This window comes from Lycorma delicatula, chromosome 1, assembly GCF_047948215.1.
Source record: "Lycorma delicatula isolate Av1 chromosome 1, ASM4794821v1, whole genome shotgun sequence".
In the NCBI taxonomy this organism is placed as follows: Eukaryota; Metazoa; Arthropoda; class Insecta; order Hemiptera; family Fulgoridae; genus Lycorma; species Lycorma delicatula.
Genome location: NC_134455.1, coordinates 227,147,732 through 227,175,354, shown reverse-complemented (window position 1 = coordinate 227,175,354; position 27,623 = coordinate 227,147,732). Strand labels below are relative to the sequence as shown.

At 29.3% G+C, this 27,623-nt stretch overlaps 1 protein-coding gene across 1 annotated transcript in view; it reads left to right on the top strand.

Moving 5' to 3' along the window:
- Positions 1-27,403, top strand: part of Octalpha2R (alpha2-adrenergic-like octopamine receptor) — a 610,987-nt gene extending 583,584 nt beyond the window's left edge. Inside the window, exons 4-5 of the mRNA XM_075354825.1 lie at positions 20,059-20,316; positions 27,044-27,403. Of these exons, the coding sequence (XP_075210940.1) occupies positions 20,059-20,316; positions 27,044-27,403 (618 nt within the window). The remainder of the gene's footprint in view (positions 1-20,058; positions 20,317-27,043) is intronic.
- The last annotated feature ends 220 nt before the right edge of the window (positions 27,404-27,623 follow it).

Here is a 27,623-nt window from a genome sequence, read left to right as displayed (position 1 = left end):
AAGATTAAGATTAGAGTAACTATCCAAAATCAAGTATGTAAAGACTCTACGATAACGGCGTTTTATGTCAGAAAATAAAAATGAATCGGAAGAAATTCCTTTTGGAATGCATTTATTGTTTAGAGAGACAATCATTACGAAATAAAATAAGAGTAAAAAACATTAATGAATCTGATAAAAACAATTTAATGTAGAAATAAATCTGAATGTGGATAGAATTTCCAAGTTGTAATTAGATTATAAAACAGTTACGAAGTAAGGTAAAGATCAAAAGCAAACTGGGATTAGCAGAAAGGTTTTATCCAAAAAAAGATTTGCTGATAGATATTAGAATTCTGAGAGGTATTCTTAAAAATGTTTATGTAGATTGTGGTATTTTGAGGTAGTAAAACATATATAGAATGAAAAGTAAGAAGCAAAAGAATAAAGGCTTTGGAATTTTGTATTAGAGAATGTTAGAAATTATGTGGATTGAAAATACGAACTAAAGCGATTTTAAGACCAATGGGGAGGAAAAAGGTTTGGGATAGAATCTTGTTAGGAGATAAACAATGTCAATGAATCATAAGACATTCAGGTTTAGTCAGATTTATGATAGAACGATGAGTACAGAGTAAAAAAATATGTTGGATGACAAAGGTCATCCATGTTAGAAATGGAGAGAATCAAACCAGTAAAAAGACTGATAATTCCACAAAGATGAAACGATAAAAATAAATATTTAGTATGTTTAGTATATAAAATACAAACATCGGTAGACGATAACATACAGTTATAATAATTTTGAAGGTATTTGAATGTATTTATCCAGCTGGTGATGTGATAAGATTAGCATATTGAAAAACAGCAACAGAAAGAATGGAATCCAAGTTTAGGTAAAAATCTTAAATAAGACTGGCTGATTTTGTTTTGTGGAAACAATTACGTTTCATAAACGAGATAGTTTATTTATAATTCAGGCAGTAAACAAAAAACTGAAGTTATTACTTAAAGGTTTATGTGATGTGTGTTATAAGTGGAGTAAGTAAGTAATGAGTTTGAGAAATACCGAATTAATTTAGGATGGATTATTCATTAGTTTCGAAAATAATTTAAAAGTGGTGGTAAATTAAAAATAGTTTCCTGAACGTTCTTGAGTATTAGTAATATTATTTCTTTTATGGAGATTTCAAAAAAGTTTAAAAGATAATTTTATCATGTTACTTTTTCAAGGGTAAGTTTTTCAAATGAAAAACTTCTCTTTTGCTAATTTAAAAAGAACTCAGCAGATATTACACTAAAATCTGAAATAAATTAAGGTTGTTAATAAACTTGAAATAAGCGGAAATTTCTCCTTATTCATAATCAACCAGTAAGTTTTAGTTTTTACCCGCTCGTACATTTTATAAAAAAGCTCAAGTTACAAAGGTCCAAAACTAACACAACAAGAGGATAGTGGGGTCTTAAAATTAAAGTACTTAAGGTTGCATAAGAATCTTAGCTATCTTAGGAATCTTCTCTTTTTAGTCCGTTATTTAATCATACATTTCATTTTTAACCCTCTCTGTGTTATAAATAAATTCTCTCAAATAAACAGCTGCGCTAAACAAGTACGGAAATAATTTGGAAAATTTGATTACACTCAAAGTCCTTTATGAAAGGTCATTTAAAATCTAAAATTAGCCTGCCATTTCGGTTGTTAATTTATCATTATCGTGGGCATTGATAAATATTTTTAATTCGATATGGAATAGCAATGGGTAACCCCTTAACTGGATTCCTAACTAATCTCATGAATGACCTAATTATAAAAACTAAAACAGAATTTCAACATTTCCAGTGAATTTGGTCTAGATAAATGAATGATATTTTTTTGCTTAGTTTTTTATACTTCTTAAATTAAAATTTTTGTTAAAAATTGAACGTTATTAACAAAAACATTAAATTTACCCATGAAACTAAAAGTTAACAGATTTTACCGATTCGGGATTTAAGGTTAATCATTAAACATTATAAAATCACATTTCATACATACAGAAAAAGTGTTTCCTTGTTAGGATTATCAAGAACGATTCTTTTCATCATTTGTAAAAGGTAAGCTTTTAATGCGTTGGTTGCTTAGTCTGGAAACTTATAGCAGAAAAATAAATTTCTTTATATATAGACCTGATTTTAATGGTTTTAATCGAAATAATATTGTTGGAATACAGAAAAAAATACAAATATTTTTAATCTCAAAAACAACCTTACTTTAGAGTTATAGAGAAGCAGGATTGGAGGACGATGGGCAGAGATTTCACATTATCCTCCTTGTAAAAAGAAAGAGATATCCATGTCATGTGCATTTTTAATTGGAGTTCAACCTTTTTATTCTCACTCAAAAAAAACACATAAATTTGTAGTTGTTAATTTTAGATTTTAAGAAAACGTTCTGTAAACGATTATCAGATAAATCTAGTTTACAAATAATTTCATGTTGAAGTAATTTTTCTAAATGAACAAAATTTCAGCCAGTAATATTCTGAAATCCCAAGTAAAAACGCTACTCATGAAAGTGACCTATCTAAGAGTATTACGTTTTTTATCTTCAATTGATTGAGGCATTTCATTTTTTTATCATTGCATAAATTATACATAAAATAAAAGCTCATCCTTTGGCCGGACAAGAAACTAAACTAGCAAATATGTTCCTCGCTAAATTCCATTAAATAAAGTTACACTAAAACTAAGACTAGTTGAAGAGTTCCCTATTTTTGACTTTTATTTTTTAAGATAGCAGAATTTGTCTATACTGCCCGTTTTGAGATAAATTAAAATAATTAACTTAGAATTTATTCTATACCCGTTAATATAGGTAAATTCCTTTTTTTAACTGTGATCTACTTTAGGAATCAGACTTTTTCAGGATTTATACTCCTAATTTCGTATCATTAGTAACTCAGATACGTAATGTAACTTTAAAAACCTTGAAGTTATATATATATACTACGCATTCCTAATTGTTGGCGAATACTGTTTTCTGAAAAATATACCTTTTATATATTTTTTATTTATTTTCTACAACATTCTTTTGTTATTTAGATTTTTAATCCAAATAAATACTAAGAAACCCATAATTTTTAATATATTTTAATCGTTTGCTTCCGTTTTAATCAATAGAATAATGTAATGAAATATGTAGTGTGGCGTTTTACTTAAATATCAAGCGTCAGTTATTAGAAAAGCATGAAACATTACTAAAAAATATAATAATATTTTTAGTATGTAAAGTAACTGCAACTTTATTGAGAACTATATTAAATAGTTATAGCAGAATAAAGTTTCTGAACTCAGAAATAAGTAGTGGAAATGAATATACAAATTTACATATTTATAAACATCTTGCACTTTTATATTTTATTTTTCATACTTCTGGAACAACCGGATTGATCATTCTAAATATACGCATTAAAAATATAAACTTTTAACGTCTTTTAGAATAAAATAAAATGTATTTCTAATCATTTATTAACTTAATGAACTATTTGAAGTTGAATTCAAGTTTCTCTCTACTAAGCCGACTTCGCTATAACATTTTTAACAGTGACTTTAAAAAAATGAACAATTAAAAAAATAGGTTTGTTAAATTTATTAGTAGAATATAAAAAATTATTGTTAGTGGTATCGATTGATCCTACTCGTATTCGGTACAAATTTCTTTTCATAATCGGTTTTATAAATCAGTGCATAACATATACGAATATATATCTAAATATAGGAATATATAAAATATCTAGGAATTTAGTTAATAAGCAAAAATAAAAGTGGCAAAATAAAAATTTACTTAATTTTATACAATTGAAAAAAATACATCCTTGCTATTTTGTCTTTTCGGAGTTAATTCGTAATACAACCAGCTTTACGAAAGCAAACAACTACCAAAGTGCATAAATGTTAATGTAATTCGTTGTTTATTTATTTTTTCTGTGTATTTGCTAACATTTATAATCGGTACCTCATAGGGGACAGTAAGAAAATCTGATTAACAATAATTACGTGAAGAGAGGTTCCGTCGAAACCCCTCATTAAATCATACAAAGGTTCAACACCTCATAATATAAAAAAAAAACATTGTATAAGTGTTCCAAGTAAAGTCCAATACATAACATAGCACTAGAAATAAATCACAGGTAAAAAAGAATAAAAATAAAAACAATGTCATCAATATCAATATGTGATAACAACACTATAAATAAAACAAATATTTGTTGGTAATAGAAATAGCTATAATTTGTAGACTATCAAAGTGACGTTCACTATACACAGTGACAGATTCATCCTGTGTTCTCACTTCTAGGTTCCTTCTCCCGGTTACTCCTCTGGTTATATCTCTTATGTCCATCACATGGAAACATTTAATCACCTGATGTCATCGCTGTTGTCAAATAGATTTACTCCCAGATAATTAACATGTATGTCTAATCTCCGTTTGTACCGCGAACTAAATTGTTGGATCTTCTTAAATAGGAGGTAATACTAGGTAGTCATGCATGAATTTCTGTACCTTTAACAAACATAGTGCCTCAGATATTGTCCACACCAATTTATTTTGGAATCTTTGAATTATTTCAATATTGCTGTTACTTATTGTGCCCCAGGGCTGAATCCCACACGTCCAGATACGTTTAAGGATAACTCTATAGAACAGCAGTTTATTAGATGGCGATAACTGTCCTGTAACCAGTTTCGTTCCCTATACTTGAATTTAAGTTGTTTCCTCTTTTCTACTGCGTGGCCCTTCCACTTAAGGCGACGATCCAAGTGTAGGTCAAGGTGCCGAACCCGATCTATGTGAGGATGTAGACGCCATTCAGGTGGACCCGTGGACAGACACCCCTTCTCATCGTAAATTTCACATGGCTCGATTGTTCTAATTCACCCTCATTTTCCATTTCTCAGCCACTAGCCGACCTCTTCTAACTCTGATTGTAGATTAGCAGAGGCCATATTCGGACCTTCTTCATCAGTTAGGATTGTCGTAAACGATGGGACAGTGACGTAATCCGCAGAAGGAAGGATGTGAAAATCGAAAATAGAATAGTACCCAGAACGGAGCTGAGTACCTAGATAATTCCTGATTAAACCTAACCTGGGAAAAGCGCCCTTCAAAGTATCTTTCCAGAACTAAATAAAATAGCTGAGGTAGTCTGTTTCAGCTTATAATGCAGACCCTTACCAAAGTATGTTCAGCAGATCTTATCAAAGGCCTGCTGAAAATTCAATAACGCTGCTGAGCAGTACTTCTTCTCCTCCAAGCATATGGTTATGATATTAAGAGCTCTATGGATCTGATCAACGGTAGAGTGCCCTTGCCTGAAGCCAAGTTGATGATCTGGTGTAATCTGATTAATATATATACTAAGTAATCATAAAAAAATTAAAGTTTAAAAAATTATCATTGCAATGTATAAACTACTTCAATGTTTAGTTAAATAATTTATAGTTATTATTTAATGAAGTTAAATATAAAAATCTTATAATTACATATTTTCTCTCTTAATTTCATTACTACTACTTACTAGTTCCTTTTTTGAATCGATTTATCAAAGAAATAAAATAAATCTTAATTTTTCAAACAGGTGTAAAAAAATAAACTTATAGTAGAATACCACTGTTTAAATAACTGTAGTGTTTAAATTCTTGATTTACATTGTGGTATAAATGAGCTGTGAATTATAAATTTGATTAAGTTTTCTAATTATCTTTCTTATTAACAACGATATGAATAGATTTTAAGACATACAAAGAATAAGTTAAAGCAAAGAATGTATTTTTACTTATTGGTGATTAGAATTACAATATATCTGAAAATTGGGTAATTAATGGTATAATTTCTACATGAAATCAATATAATTAGATAGTATCATCCTATTATCCGATTCTAAGGTTCAAAATTTCTTGATATTTTTCATTACAACTAAATTTCCGTATCATATTCCTCCACGCATTCTACCTTATAAAGATATTATGTTTAAGAACTCTTCCATCTGTAGAAATTATAATTATTTCCGAGGCTAAATTTTCTACTTATGATTTTTGAAAACAAAACATATTTCAATATGTCACTCCAAATAACTAATGGAAGTTAAGTCATTATGTCTTTGACATAAACACTATAAGTTCATCGCATCTTTTAAAACTGCTTCCCTTCTATGGAGAACAGAATTCTGAGCAGTTGAAGCGGATTTATTTTTACGTTACTACTGAATCGCGTTTGTTCAGAGTATTCTGTATGTGATGATGGTTTAGGCTATACTAAAAATGCAATGCCTCCAGACTTTTATTTTACCAACTATTTTCCTAAATCTGTGTTTATACACGTCAGTACAATTATGTTGTTTTAGTTATTTTTGTTTTTTGTCATTATTCTCTTAAACAGTTCATTTAAAGAAAGAGATTAAGCGACCGAAATTGTGAAATACAAAACCCAGAAGGTATTAGTATTATTTTTTTAATAACATGTGCAGAATAATTACATAAACGATGGAAAGTAAACATATAATATATTAATGTAATACAATACATAGAATAAGAATAATTTTACAGATTCATAGTCATATTAAATTCTAATATTAAATGTTTTCATAAAATAATTTGACTATCTGAAATATTTAAACAATACTGACAAAAATAACCAAAAAAAGCAAAAGTTTAATTAATTCATATGAGTAAGATGAAAATCTATCCTTAAAGCATACGAACCACTAAAGAAAATTAGATTGGATTAAACTCCAGATTTCCTAGATCAAAATTAGTTTAGCAAAACACATTGTGTTTGCCTAAGCGCCTTTTACATACTAATTAATCTGCGAGTTCTGGTGTAAAATTTTGCGATTCTAATCTATTCCAGAGCTACAAGAGAAGATAAATGATTAAGATACTTGACCCCTGTTTTTCAAGTTGTATAGTGATAAATTCCGATACTGTAATAATTTTTTATTAAACTAGATGGTTTTACTATCAATTTCATTAATTTTTGCTTTCCAAATGAAAATTCTCCCTACTTATTATTTTATTTACTGAAGTATCCTTAAACCATCTTGTTATCGTTTTGACACTTTTGAAATTATGTTAAATCTCACTTCGTATAAGTTGCTGATGGATATGAAATTTTAGAACACATTTTAAAATTTTATTTTGTAAAACTTTCACACACTTATTTTAATTACTTGAAAGTTAAATATCAAATCTTAATTTTTAAATAACCTAATCCTTTCACATCATCATTATTTTATAGAAGTTTATAACTCCTTTGTAATTCTAGTAACGACACTCGTCTGTCAAGTTTACGTTTACCAATTTATTCTGAACAATGGAATATAATTAATTTTATAGTTTTTTCTATCTGGTCTTGTAATCTTTAAACTTTTATCAAATGTAATATCTTTGCAATTGTAATGACTGTAAATTCATTTGTCTGTCTAATATTGAAAATATGATACCATATATTCTCTTCTATTTACTTTTAACCGCTCGATTCATTTTTAAATATGTGTATGTTATACAAACAGCTTCTCCTTAATTAAATGTAAAATTAAATTTTTAAATAAATTAATTTTCATCTTAGCGTCTGTTATGCGTTACAAAACAAATCAGTTTATAATCCGATTAATGAAAAAAAAAAAAAACGCATGATTGAGCTGTAAAAGTATTTAAAACAATATACATAAAACACTAACTTTACAACAAAAAGAGAGTTTTTCTTCTTTAAACTATTTCAATAGGGACTCTTTTTTTAAACAGCAAGAAAGGCATAATTTACATTTCAATAAACAACCAGAGAAAACACGCTTTTAATACTAATTTTAAATTTACGTATTACGTACAGTAAGAGTAAAAGAAACTCCCATATGTAGACTATAAAGATATAATAAAATATGAAGATTTTTCTGTACGCTATATTTCTACTTTATTCACTAATTAATTTTGGAATGGTGGGTATTTAAAAAGTAATACCTCCATTTCCAGTAAGAGTATCGAAACGACGTTTGTGCAGCAGTAAAAGAGTTTTTAACTGAAATTCTAAGGAATATGTTCGCTAGAGTGAGAGAATAAAGTACATTCGCGACTGCGTAACGGCAGCCTACCTTTCTAAATATCAAAAGTCTACGTCAATAATCAGCTATCGTATGAAGCTTAGCTTATATAGACATTTATACATATGAAGCACACACACACACACACATATATATATATATATATATATATATATATATATATATATATATATATACATATATATGTATTAACTTAAATGTAATTTATTTAAGTTTATTTTCCTCTTGACTGGATAGAAATAAATATAATAAAAATACATATTTTACTTAAAATATTAGCTTTATTAATTTCTTGGGTTAACCAATCAACAATACAAACTTATAAATTAAATGTACAACGTTTCACTTAGAATTCTCTAAGCTTCCACAGGTGATAATATACATTCATACACATATCATACAAAATTATCTTACATACTGTAGTAGTAGTTGACTGATTAATCCAATAAAATAATAAAAATAATATAATAATATAAGTAAAACATGTCTTTTTATTGTATATATATATATATATATATATATATAAAAGATTTTAAAAATAATAACTATGGGCGTATAAAACAGGTACTAATGTATTTTAGCAATGTATTAATATATATATATATATTTTAATTTTATTAAATTTGTTGATTGAACATTAATTTAAATGATTCAAATCACATTAACGTTACAGTTATTGTCTTAACTTGTAAATAGTCGGGTAATTTTAACATCCTAAAAGTTATTGATAAAATGTAAAGTACTCGTACATAAATTATAAAATCTTTACTATAGAACACACTCACTTCTGGAAAAATGAATATAAATTCTATCGGCTTGTTTCAGAAGTTCTGTAACTAAAACAACTATTTTAGAAGAGATATCTTTGTTAAACAAAACAAAAATCAGCTAATTTCACATGTAAAAATCAGCAGAACAAAATTTGTGAGATTACCAGCAATATTTCAGCTAAAACAAACCGGTTGGTTTTTTGTAATGATTCACATGATGTTTTTATAATAATGGCTCTTTGTTTTACGCACGATATTTTACATTAATAAATTATTGTAAATTACTTTTTAAAGCAGTAAACTAAAACGTTAAATACTAAATTAATTAGTATTTAAAGTTCGTATTTATTATTTACTATTAATACTAAATAGAATTAACTACTTACATGCCCTAATCTTTCCAATATATTTACATTCAGCAATAGACTGTTAAGATACCTGAAGTAATTATCTCATGATGTGATTATTATATAATGACTGGATTTAAATCCTATTTTCCGTTGAAGAGAGGTCAGTAAAATCTATAATAGAAATTACCAATAGAAAATTTATCAAAATTCTCAGAGGAATAATCTTAATAAGAAACAGAGCTCTATGAGGAATTAGGAGTAAGTATTGACAATGATTAATTATGCACAGTTTTTTTGTGATTGCATGTAATTGCCTTTAGCACTGTTACATGTAATATATATTTATGTTTTTAGTGTGTGATTGGTCTGGCACTACATATGGTTCTTTATTTATTTTGAAGTGATTTTTTTTTGTGCAACCCGTTTTATATTGCATGTGTGTGAGTGTAAGTATGTGCAAATATATGTTAGTATGCAAACGTGATTGAGCATACGAGTAAATATTTGAATGATTCAGAATAAGGGAATTCTAGATATTCGAATATTTCAGTCGCATATAAATTAGTACAGACTAATAGTACTAGCAGCTGTATAAATATATATTAATTTTTAAATCAAATAATTATTACCTCTTAAGTATTGTAGTTGTGATAATTTTACATTTTGTTTTCACTAAATCGCCGAAAGTTATTTCGGATTTATAATAATAATGTTCAATATAATAGTAATGAACTAAACAAAATAAGTACGTAAAAAGTTTTACAAAGTGGATTTTGAAATTATACTAACATTTCATGTCCACCAGTAACTTATACAAGTTGGATTGTAGCATAAATTCAACATTTTCGAAACTATAACATGATAGTTTAAGGACATTTCAGTTAACAAAGCACTAAGCGAGAGAATTTGCATTTTGGAAGAAAAAATGAATGAAAGTGTTAGTAAAACCACCTACTTTATTGAAGAATTAAAACAAAACCGGAATATATTGCTATACAATTGGAAAAACTATTCAAGTATTTTAATCACCTGACTTCTCTTACAGATTTGGAATAAATAGAATAGCACAATTTTCAGCCTAGAACTCATTCACTTATAAGTATGTAAAAGGTGCTCATTTAGATTTAATAACTACTAAGTGACTTATTACTTAACATAATCCTATTATTCAACTTATTTCTTACTTGAAAGATATAAAACGACAACTGAATAATATAATGATTTTATTAGACGTTTATTAAGTACACATTTCTTAAGAAGTTTTTAAAGATGAATAAACGCTGTTTTATTTGAATCGCATTTTTCTTGATGTAAATTAAGATTGAATTTACAATTTGGTTTGAATAAGTGCCAAATTACACAAATTCTATCGCGTTGAAAAAAGTAAATAAATAAATAGAAAATAAATTGTAAAATATCAAACCCATAGAACGCAAAATATCAGAGCGAGAATTTTTACACCATCCGTTAAGTATTACATGCAACCCAGACTGTCACTGGGATTATTTATACAATAGAATACAGAGGGGTCCAAAAAAACAGTACTCACTGTTTGCTAGTTCTTATCTCGTGACAAATTTGACTTGATGTGAAAATTATTGGCATTGAGATAGGGTTATGGTATGTGTTCAAAATTACCCCCACTAGCTTCTATACAACATTCATGGCGCCAAACTGCACATCGAACTACGGTTGTAAGCGTAGCTGGCGTAATGGCAGCACATGACTCTACCATTTTCACGTTGCTCGTCGATTGTTGCTGGTTTTTTTCGATACACGTCATCATTCTTGACGGTCTCCCAGAGGTAGAAGTACAGATGTATCAAATCAGAGATCGAGGTGGTACTCAACAACAACTCTTCGACCCACCCACCGTGAGGGTAGAGTTTTATAGAGGTACAACCTGACATTTCGATGGTAGCGAGGCGGACACCGTCTTGTAGCTCGTAAAAACGTTCATCACCACACAGGTTTTTGATGGCAGGCAGATTCACTGCCCTGTTCACATGAGCGTGAGGATTTTCAGGAGCCCAGTAGACAAAATTTTGGTGGTTCACAGTACCATTAAGTTTGAATTGCCCCTTTTAGTCCACACAAACTTCCCTACCAATTCTTCATCCTTGCCAACCATGTGCTGAAACCATTCACAGTACTCTATCCTTCGATCTGGGTCGTCCTCATTGACCACGTGTAGCAGGCATGGAATGTACACTTTCCACTCTTCAGAATGCGTCTTTCACTTGACCGGTTCATCCCACCTTCGCGCGCTTGTAGCTGTTCATGGTCGACCGGACCTCCCTTGTGTACGTCTTTAAGAGTTCCGTCGGCATAGAATTTATCGCGAATCCGGGCAGTTGCTCGATGTATTGTTGGCAGTGTTCGAAACTCTCTCTGCCACTGCCGTTCTACCTCGTGATTGTTCTCGTACTTCCAGTATCACTTCAGTACAACCTTGCGTTCAACCAACGATAAGCGAACCTCAGCCATTGGTGCTATGCTACACGACTCTCTTCTGCTGCACTGGTTAATATGACCGGCTCGTTCCACCACCAACCATCCGCCCATGCGCGGCATAAATTGCCAGCTTCGCCTACTACGACAAATTTAATACCTTAAACTACACTACACTACACATTAGATTAGTGAGTGTAACTCTTTTTGTTTAGATATTACTTAATTACAAACAGTGAGTACATTTTGTTTGGACTCCTCTGTATATCGATTAAGACCGGTCCAGTTTCAGAAAGAGAATGAGTGAAAATACAATTTTAGTCCTCAGATTTATCTTAAAAAGCTGGTTAAAGAAACAAACATACATTAATTTTGCAGTCTTGAAATGCGTTTTCCGAGTATAATTTGCAGTGGAAGTCATATTTAAAGTTCTAATATACTACATAAAATATAAAATATTTAATATTCTAAAATATTGATGAAAAAAGAAAAGTGGATATTTTAATTCTTCAAGACTGATAGTTTTTATAAGAATAAAAAGATCAATAAACTTAAGATATAATACCTAAACTAGAGGTAAAAATATATAACCTTTTCCCATTGCCCTACAATGTAGAAAAGTTACATACTTTGTCTTAAATCATAATACAGTTAACAAAAAATTAAGAGTCTATCAAAAATCTGAGAAAAATAACAAAATAACAATAGGGTTCATTTATGATAATTTTTCGTAGCAGAAAGATGAAACAGTTACAGGAAATAAAGAAAAATTCATTGATAGACATCAAATTAATATTAAGTAAGTAAAATTAAAGAAAGGAATAATGTATAACAAATGAAGAAAATAGTTATTCAAAATATTATTAGAAACCATAATAGAAAATGAGAATTTTTTTTTTATTTTGAATATCCGAACGGAATAAATATATCGTACCTTTCATAATATGAATCTTACAGACCCCAATTTCTCTCAAAAAATATGTTATGGCATGTACACGTATAACATAATAATTCTTAAAATTCCTCCTAACTTTACATATTCTTCTATTATAAAACATTCATAAAGTAAAAATATTTCATGTTTTTGTAAAAATGATATATAATTTCTAAAAATGATGTATAAAATTTACGGTTTCCTTTTCACCTGAAATATTATAAGCCACAATACTTAAATATTCTATCAGCAAGCGTTTTACGTGAACGTATTTAATCATCCGTCGACGCAAGAGCTAAACATCAGTCACATTCTCCCATCGCCAACGACGTGAACCTTTGTCCAAGCTTTCTCATCAATTTTTAACTTTTACTTTTTTCGAAATTTCTAGGGTATCAGCAACTTTTTCTTTTTTTGAAATTTTAAAAACATTCCCATGCTGCTTCTGCGGCAATACTTTTTTTTGTCATTAAAATTAATGTTTTCTTAGATTGACGGGTAACGTTTTTAAATAAATTGTTAGGAGAACTTTATCATAAATAATACCAGATACTGAAAAAATCATTCGCAAGTAAATCATTACCGTACCCTTTCTTGGTTACTGTTTTCTTATAACAGTACCATAATCATTTAAGAATTAAAAATAACTAACTTTTTTCATCACTATTTTATATGGAACTTTACAAATTTTATTTCATTATATTTTATATAAAAACTGTTTTCAACATCTGGAAATGCTATGCTGCGCTATGGAAATAAGTTTTTGTCTTTGGTTAGTCTTTTAAGATAGATTTGAGAGAAATTTCTTTATACTAAACTCTTAATGAAATTTTTCCGGTCTTAAACGATACATTCTATTATGTAACTAATCCTAGATAGTGTTTTGGGTGAATGTATTGTTAAACGGATAGTGTGAAAATTCTGTTGCACTGTACTCTTGCTTTCTTTGTTGTTTAAAATATTATAATTTCTTTTTTTCAATGCGAAGGAATTGACTAGTTCAACACATTTTTTTTCAAATTAACTTTTATAGCTAAATGAATTTTACTTTATTTCAATAATATTGTGTCTAGTGCAATATCATTTATCGTTATTACTTTCTTATTCATCGTTAAATTGTTAATAGTTGTTAAAAACTCTGATTTTTAAATCTGATAAAATTATTTTTCTTTAATGTGTTATGTTACGTAATATAATCATGTGTAAATTATTAACTCAAATATTTGTAGCCGGATAAACTCTTTTGTACATGTAAAATATTAGTAGTTTATATTACAATATTAATAGTAATTGTAATTTTGAGCTCATAGTTGAAAACTGAATTAAACAACATTAAACAAATATATATATATATATATATTAATGTACCGTTTTTAATACCTTTTATTTTTTTCAAAAGAAGAGAGAAATTGTTTTAAACTTTCAATTAATTTAAATGCTGGTTAAAATAATATAATTTTTTACTCTAATGCATAAAAATTAAAATCTAGCAGTCAGTAAACAATTTCAAATGAGTAATTAAAAATTGAATTTCTTTAATTCATAAATATAAGATTTTTAAATAAATTATAGGTAAAAGAAGGCAACGGAAAAAATATACAATGCATTTTACCTGCGGGACATTGTTCTTTCATCAAGATATAAAGGATATATGTTTTATTTTATTTTGTGGAAAAAACTGTGAGGCTAGTGTGAAATCAAAAAATCGAATTTGAATTTTACTGATAGATTTTCACGATAAAATACCAGTTACATCTTACTAAAAGTTTAAATGCAAATATTAATTTATTTATTTTTCTTTTTATTATGAAAGAGAAGGATTCAACAGCTATAGTCATTAACCCACTGGAAATTGTTATATATATATATATATTAAAGAAAGAATAATATAATTTAAGAGTAAACGTTTTAAGAGGGCAACTTATAATATTTCAATAATAAATTAAGGGAACTTATATTAGGAGTAAAAAGAAAAATGGGGCCAAGACAAAGCTGTAATACTAAAAAATTATTGAAAATGGAATATAAAACTGTCATTTGAGACAGGAAGGCGAAGCAATAAAATATAGAACTGATAGCTTTAAATATGAGAAGGATTTTTGCACGCACCAATACAAAACGTTACGTAAAATTGAAATAAAAGAAACAAGGTCTAAGGGAATCTTTTCTTTACTTATGACACGGATAAAAATCTTAAATATATGTTATTATTCCGTAAAAAAGTCTATAAAAGAAATAAACGTTTTATCGGACATAAAATGTGAACTAAATATATTTTACTTATTTTAATTTTTTTAAATTCCTTATACCTCTTACAAAAGAAATCTCAGCATTGCGATATTGGAAGGAATAAAAAATGTACAACTAGTGATATATTTAGTATAAAACTGCTTAATAGAAGATTGCAACATAAGTCATCATTATTGAAAAAATAAATATAAACAATGTATAGAAGACGATATTGTAACAACTAATTTATGGTTTATATTATTGTTTTTGAGATACAACGGTACCGATTGCAGGTGGACCGAGTAGCATAGTTTCATGAGTGTACATTAATATAGTTTCTTCACAAAATGATTTACTAACTTGTCTTGATACAAGGTAAAAGAATAGAAAAACAAAACATTAAGATAACCTACTTATGAAAGGAATGTAGGCCCTTCGTCAGGCATAGAGAAGACGCTCATCACTTTAGGGATGTCATCCAAGCCTAAGTCACTCAGACTCCCAAAAGTACAGCGTGTGAAGGCGTTTGAGTCACCGGACACCTTCACTTTTGTCTAAGAGATAAAGCACTAGGTAGTTCACATCATTATCTAACTGTTGTTTGTATGTGAACCGAATCGCTTGGTTTCCCTGTCGACTTACGGGAATTCCAAATAGTTATGAATTTCTTTGTTCCGTGCAAACCACGGCGTCTATAATGATTTTTACGTAGGTCTTGTAATATATGTTAATTGTATTAAAAATCAATTAAGTACGTCATCATTGAAATTCATAAGGACATTTAAAAATTTTTACTATCATAAAACACTATGAACAGTAAAAAATAATTTAAAATATATTTCGGCACAAATGACTAGACGAAATCCGGAGAATATTTTTTTTTAAAGCGGTCCATTATCAAAGAAGTTTTTTAGATTTTTTTTTTTTTTTTTTTGAAAAATACTTCTAAATTTTCATAAGTATAGAAGTTGTTTTATAGAATAACGATTTATTTTCCTTGTAATATTTGAATATTTCATTACCTCATATGTTACCATCTTTCTTATGGTATTAGTATAAAAAACCGATTTTGGGACACCTTGGCTTTTTTCAACATGTATCAATTCAAATTTGAAGGTTACTGATTACGAAATCAAAATTGATAAAATCTTTCTTAGATAAAATTGATATTTTCTTATCAACTCAAAACCGCCGTTCATCTTCCTGAGACCGCAGTCATTTGCAACTAAAATGATGTATTTGATGATATATTTTACTATTTTTTCTGGTTTAGAATATTGTTTCAGTAATCAACTTTGTGATATTGTCACTCATTTAAATTCAAAATTTACATTATTGCGATTTAAAAATCAGGAAAATGTTGTAATCTTTGTAAATTACTCCGACTTCTATATTTATAAAATATTTAGATGCGTATTGGAAAAATGAGCTTATAACAATGTTTATTGTAACAATTCTTCAGTAATATAAAAATTATATCTACAATCACCAATTCTTTTAGGAACCATATTTTCCCTTAAAATCATAATTTCATGAACATCGAAGTGCTTTTTCTCAAGACAACGTTGCAATTTTTTAAACCGAGCACGATAGACCCTTGAAAGAAATTCGGAAAATGTCAAGATGTATACGTAACTGACCGACAAAAAATAAAATTTAACAAGTTATCCAACAATCCTTCTCACTTTACTGACCAATGGAACATAATCTAATCAGGTTTAGTAAATCAGTTAATATCAGTGAACAAAAAAAAAATAGGTTTCCCGTTTCAAGACCTCAAGACCAGTTAAATTTTCATTTCTAAATCATACAATCAACAAACGTGAATTTTGCGACAAGTTTATTGGTTCTATTCTTGGAGGATACAGGTTCACTTTTTTCGATTTCGGATGTTTTTTATGCACATAATGAGCCTGACCTATTTATTTACTTAAAAGTTAAATAAATAAATAAAGTAAAGTTTTTTTACGGAATTGCTTTTGGCGTCTTTGCCTGTTTATCATGTTTCATTCGATTTAAGTTTTTAAGCGATCGAATTATTTAATTGAATTGTAATATATCGTAAAATTATGAAACGTTCAATCCGTTTCTGATGGATTATTTCAATTTATCTGTAATTGGTCTTTGGATTCAATGTGGCTAATAGTTTTTGAATGAGCAGCAGGAACGGTTCATCGTATCTGTAGTATATTTCGTGCAAGTATAACGAGTAATTGATACCTACTTCAAAATAGCCGGTTCCTGCTTTGATGGATATTCACTGTATCGTCGATTGCATTATTGTCATCGATGTAGGCCGATAACATAACAGGTTAGAATTGAAGAACACCAAATTATAACGTTTGTTTCCCATAACTTTTTTCTTAATATGGACCAATACACCGCTTCTTATACCAGCATCTATAAACATACATATGCCAGCATCCAGAAGCAGCTCCATACTCAATTTTTAAATATATCCCCTTAAAAATTATACCAAATGTGGAAAAGTAATGTGCGGCATCCAGATTGTATTTTAATAAATATGAAATTTGGAAGTTTTCAAATAGAAATCACTAGAATCACTTCGTACTTGATAGTTTAAATGATGACTAACGGTTTTCACAGAAATATACTAGCCATCAGATGTTGACGTTGATGTTTGAATCTTTCAGTTTACTACATAATTTATCATTAGGTGGTAACTATTTTTCTTCAAATACTAACCTTGAACATAGAAATCATACGATAAGCCGTTTTTATATTACAGAGGTAGGTTGGTAGGTTTTATGGAATATCATGGTAAATCCTTTTATGAAAACATCTTTTGGTAAATTAGATGCTAATTCGTCCAAATAGTAAACCGTGAATTAAGTAAGATCTGTTCTCGATATTTGCAGTGGAGTTATGGTTGAAAATAGTAAATAGTATATACGTAATAGTATACTCTTCTGTGACTGGTATACACTTCTTATTTTTGTTTTTACTGTACATTGATTTGTCTCTGATCATAAAGGCATTATTTAATAAATAATGCAAATAATAATAAATAATTCTAAAATATGCTCACAAATTTTAGAATATGAGCATCGCAATCAGTAAGAAATATTGAAATAAACTTTTAGATGATTTTCATTCATTAAATTTATTGCATAGTGCTCCTCTGAACTTACCTGTGAAATGATAATAGTCTGATTTTTAAGCATGGAGTCGAATACTACAACATATTCTGGGCACACCGAAGTCAAAGAGTTCGGAACTTCGATCATAATTGCTATTTTCTCATTTCTTTCGAGCTGTGCAAAGTATCTGTTGATTAAATCGGCTAATATTTTTTTTAAAAGTTAGGCGATATCGAAACTCATGTAAAGTAATTACTCATTTAGGACTGAGTATTTTATATTGTTCTCGACGGTTATGGTAAAATAAATATGAATAATAGATCTCGGTTTCGTCATTGTCTGTGGTGTATTCTCTTTTTAACTGTACATCCCGTTTAGAAGTACAAAAATCATTATTTTTACTATTTATTCTGTATTTTTATCGTTTATCTCTTTCAACAGATCTATATAAGATAAAGCAAGCAGATATTATGATTTCGCTTTCAAATTTCTCACTTGGCTTGACTTGATTTACTCCTTAACTTTTTTAAACGTAAAGCTGCCTGATGGTATTTTCCTGACTGATAAATTCATTATCAATACAATATATTATATAACATGATTTATTTACTTTTCAACCCTCAGCAAATAAGCTTAATTTCAAGAAATAAATTATTTGTTATTGTAAAATGGATGTCAATAAGATAAGTAAAGTTTCCTTTTCGGGTTAAGAATTGAAGTAGGGCAATCAATTTTTATAATCGACCAATAAAATCATCATCTCTAAACCTTTCTCCGATATCATAAAAAATCAAATCACATAAAGTTATTTTACAAATAACTATTTTCAACTGATAAAAATAAAAATAAGTTAATAATTTTTAAATATTTAACCTGACTATCTAATACCATCTTAATAAAATTAAAACGATGAATAAAACGAGAAAACTAATTAAATGCCGGTTAAATTTAAATTATATAAAGGTAAAGTTAGAGACTTCCAGAAACGAATAATAATAAATATGATAGTAAACCTTCTAGTACTAAATCTTTCGCTTATTATAAATCAGGTAACTACTGAATAAATTTGAAATGTTGGTAAATGTTTCAGTCAAATCTCTAAATATTTATCAAATACAAGCGGGAGTTTTCTTTTAACACCCTCTTTACTTTTACCAATCTTTCCGACTTATCTGTTGATTGTAAGAGCTGCATAAGATATACATCTAACGTGTTCGACTGGTTCAACTGGAATAACCTACTTCATTGCAAAATGTGTATAATTTGATAACACTTAACGTACCTTTAATTTTTATTCCAAAATCAGACTGCAGGGATAATTCTGATGATCTGAAAGCTACCTGTAATTACTTTCATACCTCAAAAAAGTGTATGATATTTCGAAAAATTATTAATCTTCTCGGTTTTTATACAGATTTAAATGACAATACCAAGGCTGATATTCAATTACGTATTTTCCATCATGAAATAGAATTTGTTCATCATCTGTTCAGCACTATTATGGATTACTCAGACCGTACAAAATGTACATGATCAATTCTAATACTACAAAATGGTTACAGTACCACAACAATATTTATGCAAGTTAATAAAAAAATAAAATGCTATGAGTTAAAGAATAATCGAAGTTTTAATTTGAATTCATCATCTGCTACGCATATTATAGTTGCTTTAAACATATTCTTTTTTTGGCATATTACTTTTTTCCATACTTACATGTTTTTTTCTGTTTCCAGATTTAATAGAACATAAAATATTTTCGATTTCAGATTTAATAGAACATAAAAATTATTTAGAAACTTTATTTTCTTATACCATTCAATTAAAAATGTATCACGCTATTACTTGTTTAATTTAAAAGAGACATTTAAAAGTTTATTTTCTGCCTTTTATACTATATCTTTCTTAACGTTTGGTCACTTATTTCACTCCTATTTTGTGATCCTAGTGAAGTTATCGCTGGAAACGGTTATTCAACATAAAATAAAAATTACACTTAAATCATACGAGTTGAATAAATTTGCTTTTTAGTTATAGAAAAGGAATAAAATACTTGAATAATTTCAGAAAATGTTAAACTTATTTAGAGTTTCAGAATTATAAAACACTTCATTTGATATAATTGATTCTTTTTTTTTATGATTTCAGGTTGTGTCAAATCCAAGCAAAGCCGGCCTAGCTGCTCCGGGGTTTCGTGGGTCAACATTATCTGTTAATGGTGACCTAGCCGCTATGGCACGCTGCCGAGCACCAAGCCTAGGCATCGACCCTGACATGGTTAGTGAGTTTGATCCTAGCTCATCTGACTCAGGAGTCGTATCTCGTTGTGCTGTAGTGAAGCCTCTAAAATTGCGTTTCTGCAAGCCGATATTTGGACGAAAAGCCTCTTCGAAGGCCAAGCGGGAGGTAAGAATAATGCTTCTTTCCTGTGTTATCTAAACTTTTAAATTATATTAAAGGTACGAAGAAATAATTAAGATTTTAAATAATTGTCCAAAACTATGTTCCTTTCCTTTTGTACTTCCAAGATATTACCGTTGATAATAAAATAATAGTCCTAAAAACAGGATGGTAAAATCAAATTTATCGATTTGCTTAAATATGAAATCTATGGATAAGTTTTATATTAATAATTCATTTTTATATTATCCAGTAGCAGATAACAGTTATTGCACCTATATATACTGCATTCCGATCTCCATTTTCCATTATCAAAAATGTCCTCTTCATTTAACTGTTTCCTTCTTATGGCTTCATAAACTCCTTTGCCACCTTTCCTTTTGCAATGCGGAGTCGATCCCAAACATTTTGTGGCAGTCAACCATCATCCATTCTGCTCATGTACCGATTTCAATGTGTGCTCTAACGATGAGTCTATTCTCATTTCTTCCATAACCCTGCGGTTCCTTACACGGTTCCTTCAGAGTCGCAGGGCTCTGTTACATCAGAGTCCTCCTACAACACTTCTAGCAAAACATCATATTCGATTCTTCTCTTTAAGCTTTTGTTAAATGTTCAAACCTCCACACCGTCAGTAACTCTACTCTATAAATGAAACAAACACCCATTTTTTTCCGTTTTGCTAGATATTCTGGATTTCCATTAAAAAAAATTGCTGTATAAGTGCTGGAGTTGCTGAACAATAATTTCCCTGCTTGACTGTATTTAAAATATCAGTCTCATCTCTTCCGTCTGATATTCACGTAATCTCAGGTTCTTAATTCATTTAGACATTGGATCATTTCCTTTCCCACTTACAGGTTCTTTTGTTGTCCTCAGTCCACCAAATACTTCATCCTATTCATATTTATTTCTAAATGTCACTTTTTTATATTCATCTTTCATCTTCTTAAACATATAGAATATCATCCTCGTTTTCCGTTAAAATTACTTGATCACCAGCAAATTAAAAACTACACACTTTTTCATCATTCTGGTTTTTACCCAGTGGATTACATCTCGCTCTTTTATAATTTAAAATCCTATTCATAAAAATCTTAAAAAGAGTCAGAGTCCTTTCAGGGCTTTATTTATTCTTAAACATTCTGAAAAATTATGACCTGCTTTTATAATGTTCCTTTTGCTTTTAATTTTTAAATATATAAATAACGTCAACACCAGATTCCTTCATCGTCTTCCACCACAAAATATTTACAGTGAAGCTATCATAGTTGCTTTCCTTAGTTCAAAAAAATATATATATAAATTCTTCCCACATTCTGTAAGTTTTCAGCAAGTTGTTTTAAACAAAACAACCTTATCAATGCACCTTCTGGTCCTAAATCCAAATTGCTCTTCTGAGTCCACTAACTGCCTCTCAAGTTTAGAGACTTGAGTACCCTTCCATCAAATCTGGATATAGTAGTCACATTAATACCCCTGTAATTGTTACAATTTACTATGCAAACCTTGTTATATAATGAGCTACACAAGCAAGTCCTCAGTCATTTGTATATATCCTCCTTTCATACAATCATTAACAACTTCACGATAGTTTCTAGAACTGCAGTTGTTCATTATTTAGCAATATTACAGATAAACCTCAAAGACCTGCAGCCGTACTTTTCTTTGTTTAACAGCCTGCATAACTTCTGAAGCAGTTATTTGACCAACCAAATTGTCAAAAAAATTTTCCCTTGTATAATCCATATTATTAAAAAAATTTCTTTCCTCAGTAATTAGTTTCTCATAATAGTCTTTCCATATGTTCAAATGTATTGAATCAACTGCACCCGTATGTTTAATATTCTTCTTTAGATCTCTAAATATCTTCCATGCTTGTTTACATTTGAGCTTCCAATAAGTCTGTCCCCATCATCACACCATCTTTTCGAAACTTCATTCACTTTTCTTTTCTCATTCTTTACCCGATAGTTAAACCTCATGTACATTTTTTATCATCTGCATCTGGATTACTAACCATCAATGATAAGCCTTATTATTCTGTGCTACCAGTTGTTCTATCTTTATTGCAGCAGTAAACCTTCTTATGCTTATTGCAATTTGCTTCTCTGTTACTCAGTGCCTCATCCACATTTTCATGAATGCACTGCTTCAAAAATTGACATTACTCCTCTATATCAACTTAATTACATGCCAACTTAATATATTCTGACTTTCTCATTTTATATAGAAACACAGTAAATTTGTTAGTCAGACTGTCTAAATTATAAGAGGCCATTGAATAATGTTTTCTTTATTCTTAGCATCTTGTTTCTCTTCCTTTTTTTGTAGTAGCAAAAAACCATACATCTTCTCACCTTAAGAAGAAAATGTTCTGCACCATACAAAACCCCTTGATGTTCTCTAACATCATTTATTCTTAAAATGTAGGTCTGATATGTCATTGCATAATCCAAAATAGATAGCAATCTAATTAAGGACTATGGCCAAGTACAATTATGTACATTCTTTGGATCAAACAAACTATTCCACATCTTTAACTCATATTGGTCACATAATTCCATTAATTTAATATGATTATTATTCAAAATATTCTCACCATACTTTTCAACAATACTATCTTCAATTCTTATACCAACTCTTACACTTAGATTATTCTTATAATATTTCTTTCTTACCTCCTATGTTATGCAATAAACTTCAGAATGTTCAAATACAATATTTTTGAAATCTGGACCTGCATAGTCAGGTCCAGATAAATGGAGCATAAATTGTAATCATAAGTGTGTGGTGATCATTTAAATCCAATTTCATTGTATAATATGTCCATTTATAAATTAACAATACTTTCCATATTTTTTATAAATTCTGAGTAAGCCTGTGGTCACCTCTCCTCTGGCTCTTTTATCCTTTTCAACATCACTTTATAAATTAATTTACTTTATAATTAATTTACATCTTTTCATTTTTGTTTCCATTGTTTTTCTTTTTTGTTTTACATAAAACTTTCACATCTATCTTAAATTCTTGCCAACTCCTAAAAACTTCTCACTTTTATTTGGAAGACCTTGAACATAAAGGCATCTGATATTCATATTAGTTTTCCTTCTCCATTTTTGTTTTCCCAGATAACAAGTACTATTCCAAAGAATTTTAGCAAGAAAGATATTTTCCCAAAAGTTGAGGTGCTGGGATATTTTCTAGATTTAGACGACTTCTACCCCGAACCTGGAAGGCCAGTTGAATATTTATAGGGGTTTTCTTCCCTTAGCCATTGTTGAAACAACACTTACTACAAGGCAGCAGTGGCAGTTTTTGGTTGGGGTCGGTATTTTATTTCTGCAATACCCACCATATCAGATGAGCATATCCCTATATTCTATCTTGGGAGGCACCTGATGGGAGACTAGCAACACCTCATGGGCTTTGTTTATTTATCTCAAGCAAAAGGTGTCTTCGATGAATAAAGTAGATGTCCTTAAACTCATACCTGACAATCCCTCAGATGTCCCTCATACCTGACAATCTAATTTTTTATTACTCCTCTTTTTATTTTATAGCAATTCCATATTCCATTTTCCTTATCAATATTTTCTTTAGACAATCTCTGCATAGATCTGCACACTCTTCCTCTCTGATAGTGTTGCAAAGATTTACAGAAGAAAAATGCAGTAAACAAGAAGAGAATTGAAGAAGTCCTAGAATTAATAGTCTACTAAAAATCACGTTCCTAGAAAGATATCTGATGCATACAGTCCTAATAACAATCAAAAGTTTTTGTTTTGAAAAAAGTCACAACTGACCTGATGATAAAATAGTAAATAACTCATCGTTTACTAACATACAAAGATTTCATTATTTACTTATTTTTTCAAGGAACTTCCATTTCAATCAAGATCATTGTAATTTTTTTGCCTTCTCTGCTATCAAAAAACAATTAAAAAAACACACAACTTGCCTATCCACAGTATGTGAGTGACCTTATCAAGATTTCTTCATTTTTACAATATCCTGAGGTTCATCTACACTACACTCCTATCAATATTACCTAATTTCTTCCATCCATTATTTGTTTCATTCTAGAGTAAAGAGCATAAAAGCACAAAGATTATTATTTTTAAATAAACCTTCATTATCAAAAATAACAAAAATATAGTTAATTTCAAAAGCCTGCTCAATCTCTCATTTCACTAAAAGCAAAAATATAAAAGTAGAAAAATTAAAGCCACAGAAAAAGTAAGTTTAATAACTGTATGTTATTTTATTTACTTATTATTTAAGATCAATTTCTTTATAATAATTTCTTAAATGATCTTCTTTTAAATGGAACTTTTAGAGTATTTCGAATTCTTATAGCTAATGGCTCTTAATAATTTCTATGTGTTGGCATGTGATAATTTCACCACATACTACACAAAGCATTGTTTATAAATAAAAAATAGTTTAAAAGTGCTAAACAGTTAAGAATGCAGTTTTATGTAATAAATTAATTTGGAATATTTTAAATAGAGCATACCATTTTCTGAGTAATTAATTTTCTGACTAATTTTAATTAGTCAGATGATAGTATAATAACGTGTCAGATTATCAAATTTATTTTTTTAAATCATTGATTCAGAGACAAACATTTACATCCTAATTTTTATGTGTTTCTAACGGAACATTAATTCCATCCCCTTCCAATGACAAAAGAATTGTATGAAAGAATTTAAATTGCCTCTAGTGAGGTAAACATCGAGGTACACTAAGGATGAATTTAAATTTGCTTGAAATCTAATTCAGTGCATTATTATCAATATTAGTATAATTATCATCTGAATTTCTATATTTATGAAATTTGCCCAAAGCGCTCTGTATATAGGCAGTAACCAACCAGAAATACAGCTGCTAATATTCAGATTTGCAATTCTCTCTCTAACAGGCTTAAACAGCTAACGTTATGCTAATGGAAACGCAAGTTGTCCATATACAATGCTTCATCCTTTCAAACTTATGATTGAAACTATTAGAGATAAAGTTATCAAAATTCCATAATTCGAAAGTATCTTAATAAAATTTTTTATACAAAAGGTTTGTTATTTATTATTAAAGGGGGCTAAATTTATTACTTTATACATAACAATGTTTAGCTATATTCATTATTGACTAGAACTTTATGCATTACCAGTCCTATACTTATGAGTATTTAAATTTATTTAGTTAAATTCAGTTTAAATTAAGTTAGATATAATATGGAACATATTATTTTTCTAACAGCTTAACTTCTTTAATTACAAATTCTTATTTAATTTTGGTCCTTCTTTCATACGGTTCTGACATCCTTAACAAGACCAATACTTTTTCTTTTCTTATTTTGTTCAACAACTAGTATCATTACAATATGAGTAATAATAAAGATATACTATATACAATAAAAATAATAATAAAGGCCGATATTTAAAAAAAAATTAAATTGCCTTGTTTTACTTAGAGACCACACGGAAATATTATAATCCTGTTTTTAGTAAAAATTTGCATGCTCTCACTTTATTTTATTTTTCTCAGCTAACCTTTTTCTGCTGCAGTGTAAGATCGCTTTTCCCATCTAAAAATTATATCGTAAAATTTGTAAATAGGTTTTTTTAAACTAAATTGTAGTTACAAGTATCATTTTGAATTCCTTCATTTTTACGCGACTGCCCAGAAAGTGTAATATATTTAGGATGTATGTATGTACTATTGTACAAGCTCAATGACTGCACCGATGCAGATGTATGACCCCGTGTTGGGATCCTTACGTTACGGGCAATGTTATAGTTTGTATAAATGTAAATATATATACATGTAGTAGTGGATATTTGCCAGTTAAAACACCAACTTTAATTAATTGAATTGATGAATTGTGAACTGTGAGCCTCTATCACTGTGTGAGCTGGATTTAAACTTAATGGTTCAAATCAATAAAACGAATAATATTACAAAAAGGAATGAATTAAATTTACGTTAATTAGAATAAAATAATATTATATAAATTTCTTTTAATAATAATGCGCTTTCGTTGCGGTCAGCGTGTGAGGTTAGAGTGGGGAAGGCCAGAAAAATCATTAACAACTGGTAATGAAATGGGGTGCCCCTGAGGCGCTGTTTTGAGAGGTGCAATGTGGTGCTCTTATAATATCTCTGCAAACAATCGTCCGATTTTCAAAATTCAAACGGGGTATTTGCTGGTTTAATACAAAATAACGATGGAAGCGAACCAGAACAAAAATTAATTGATTTGCTCAGAAATGGACTTTATTACACGGATACTTAAAAAGGAGAGTAATATATTTAGGGTGTATGTATGTTTGTTCTATCGTAGCAGCTCAGCGGCTGAACCGATTTAGATATATGATACGGCGTTGGGATCCATACGTTATCGGGAGTATCATAGGCTACATAAATACGAATTAGTTTAAATAAATTGAAAAATTTGAAGAAAAGATTATATACTATTAAAAAATTATCAGCAATGTTTTTCTTTTTTTGGCAGTCGTGTTTTTTTAATATTTATGTCTTCCGTTAAAATTCTTAATTTTAACAGCCGACTGTATAGTTAACATCTGGTTTATTTACAGATTTAACTCCTTAGTGTGTAGTTAATTTATGTTTGACATAAAAGTAATCGACATTACTGAAATTCATAAAATACATCATTATTGAATTCTAAATTAAACTAATTTTATACCCCTATTAATATCTCTGATTACAGGTTATTGATATGGGTAGGATAAGTAGTGCGCCGCCACCGGAGAGTCATGTGGAGCCAACTGCGGTACCACGGATACAGAAACCGCGGGATCCTGAGCGTGAGAAGCGTCGGTTGGCGCGAAAAAAAGAAAAACGAGCTACCCTGATTCTCGGATTAATTATGGGCTCGTTTATCGCCTGCTGGCTTCCTTTCTTTCTGCTCTACATCCTCACTCCGATTTGCAGCGTATGCCAAGTGCCACCGCAGGCCTTCGCCATCGCCTTCTGGCTCGGCTACATGAACTCCGCCCTCAACCCGGTAATATACACCATCTTTAATAAGGATTTCCGCAGGGCCTTCCGTAGGATTCTCTTCAAGTGAGTTGATATCTACAACGGCTATGCTCCCACTGTCAAAGTGAACGGTAGCATGTACTACACACTTTTGTCGCTAAATTTCGAATATTGTTTTAATAAACAATTATATTAAGTTGAAAAATTATATATGTATATCTAGAAAATTGGACGTACTCTGAGTAATTGTAAGATAATAAAAAAAGTTTATTGATTAATATTTAAATCAGAAATCATAAAAAATAAAA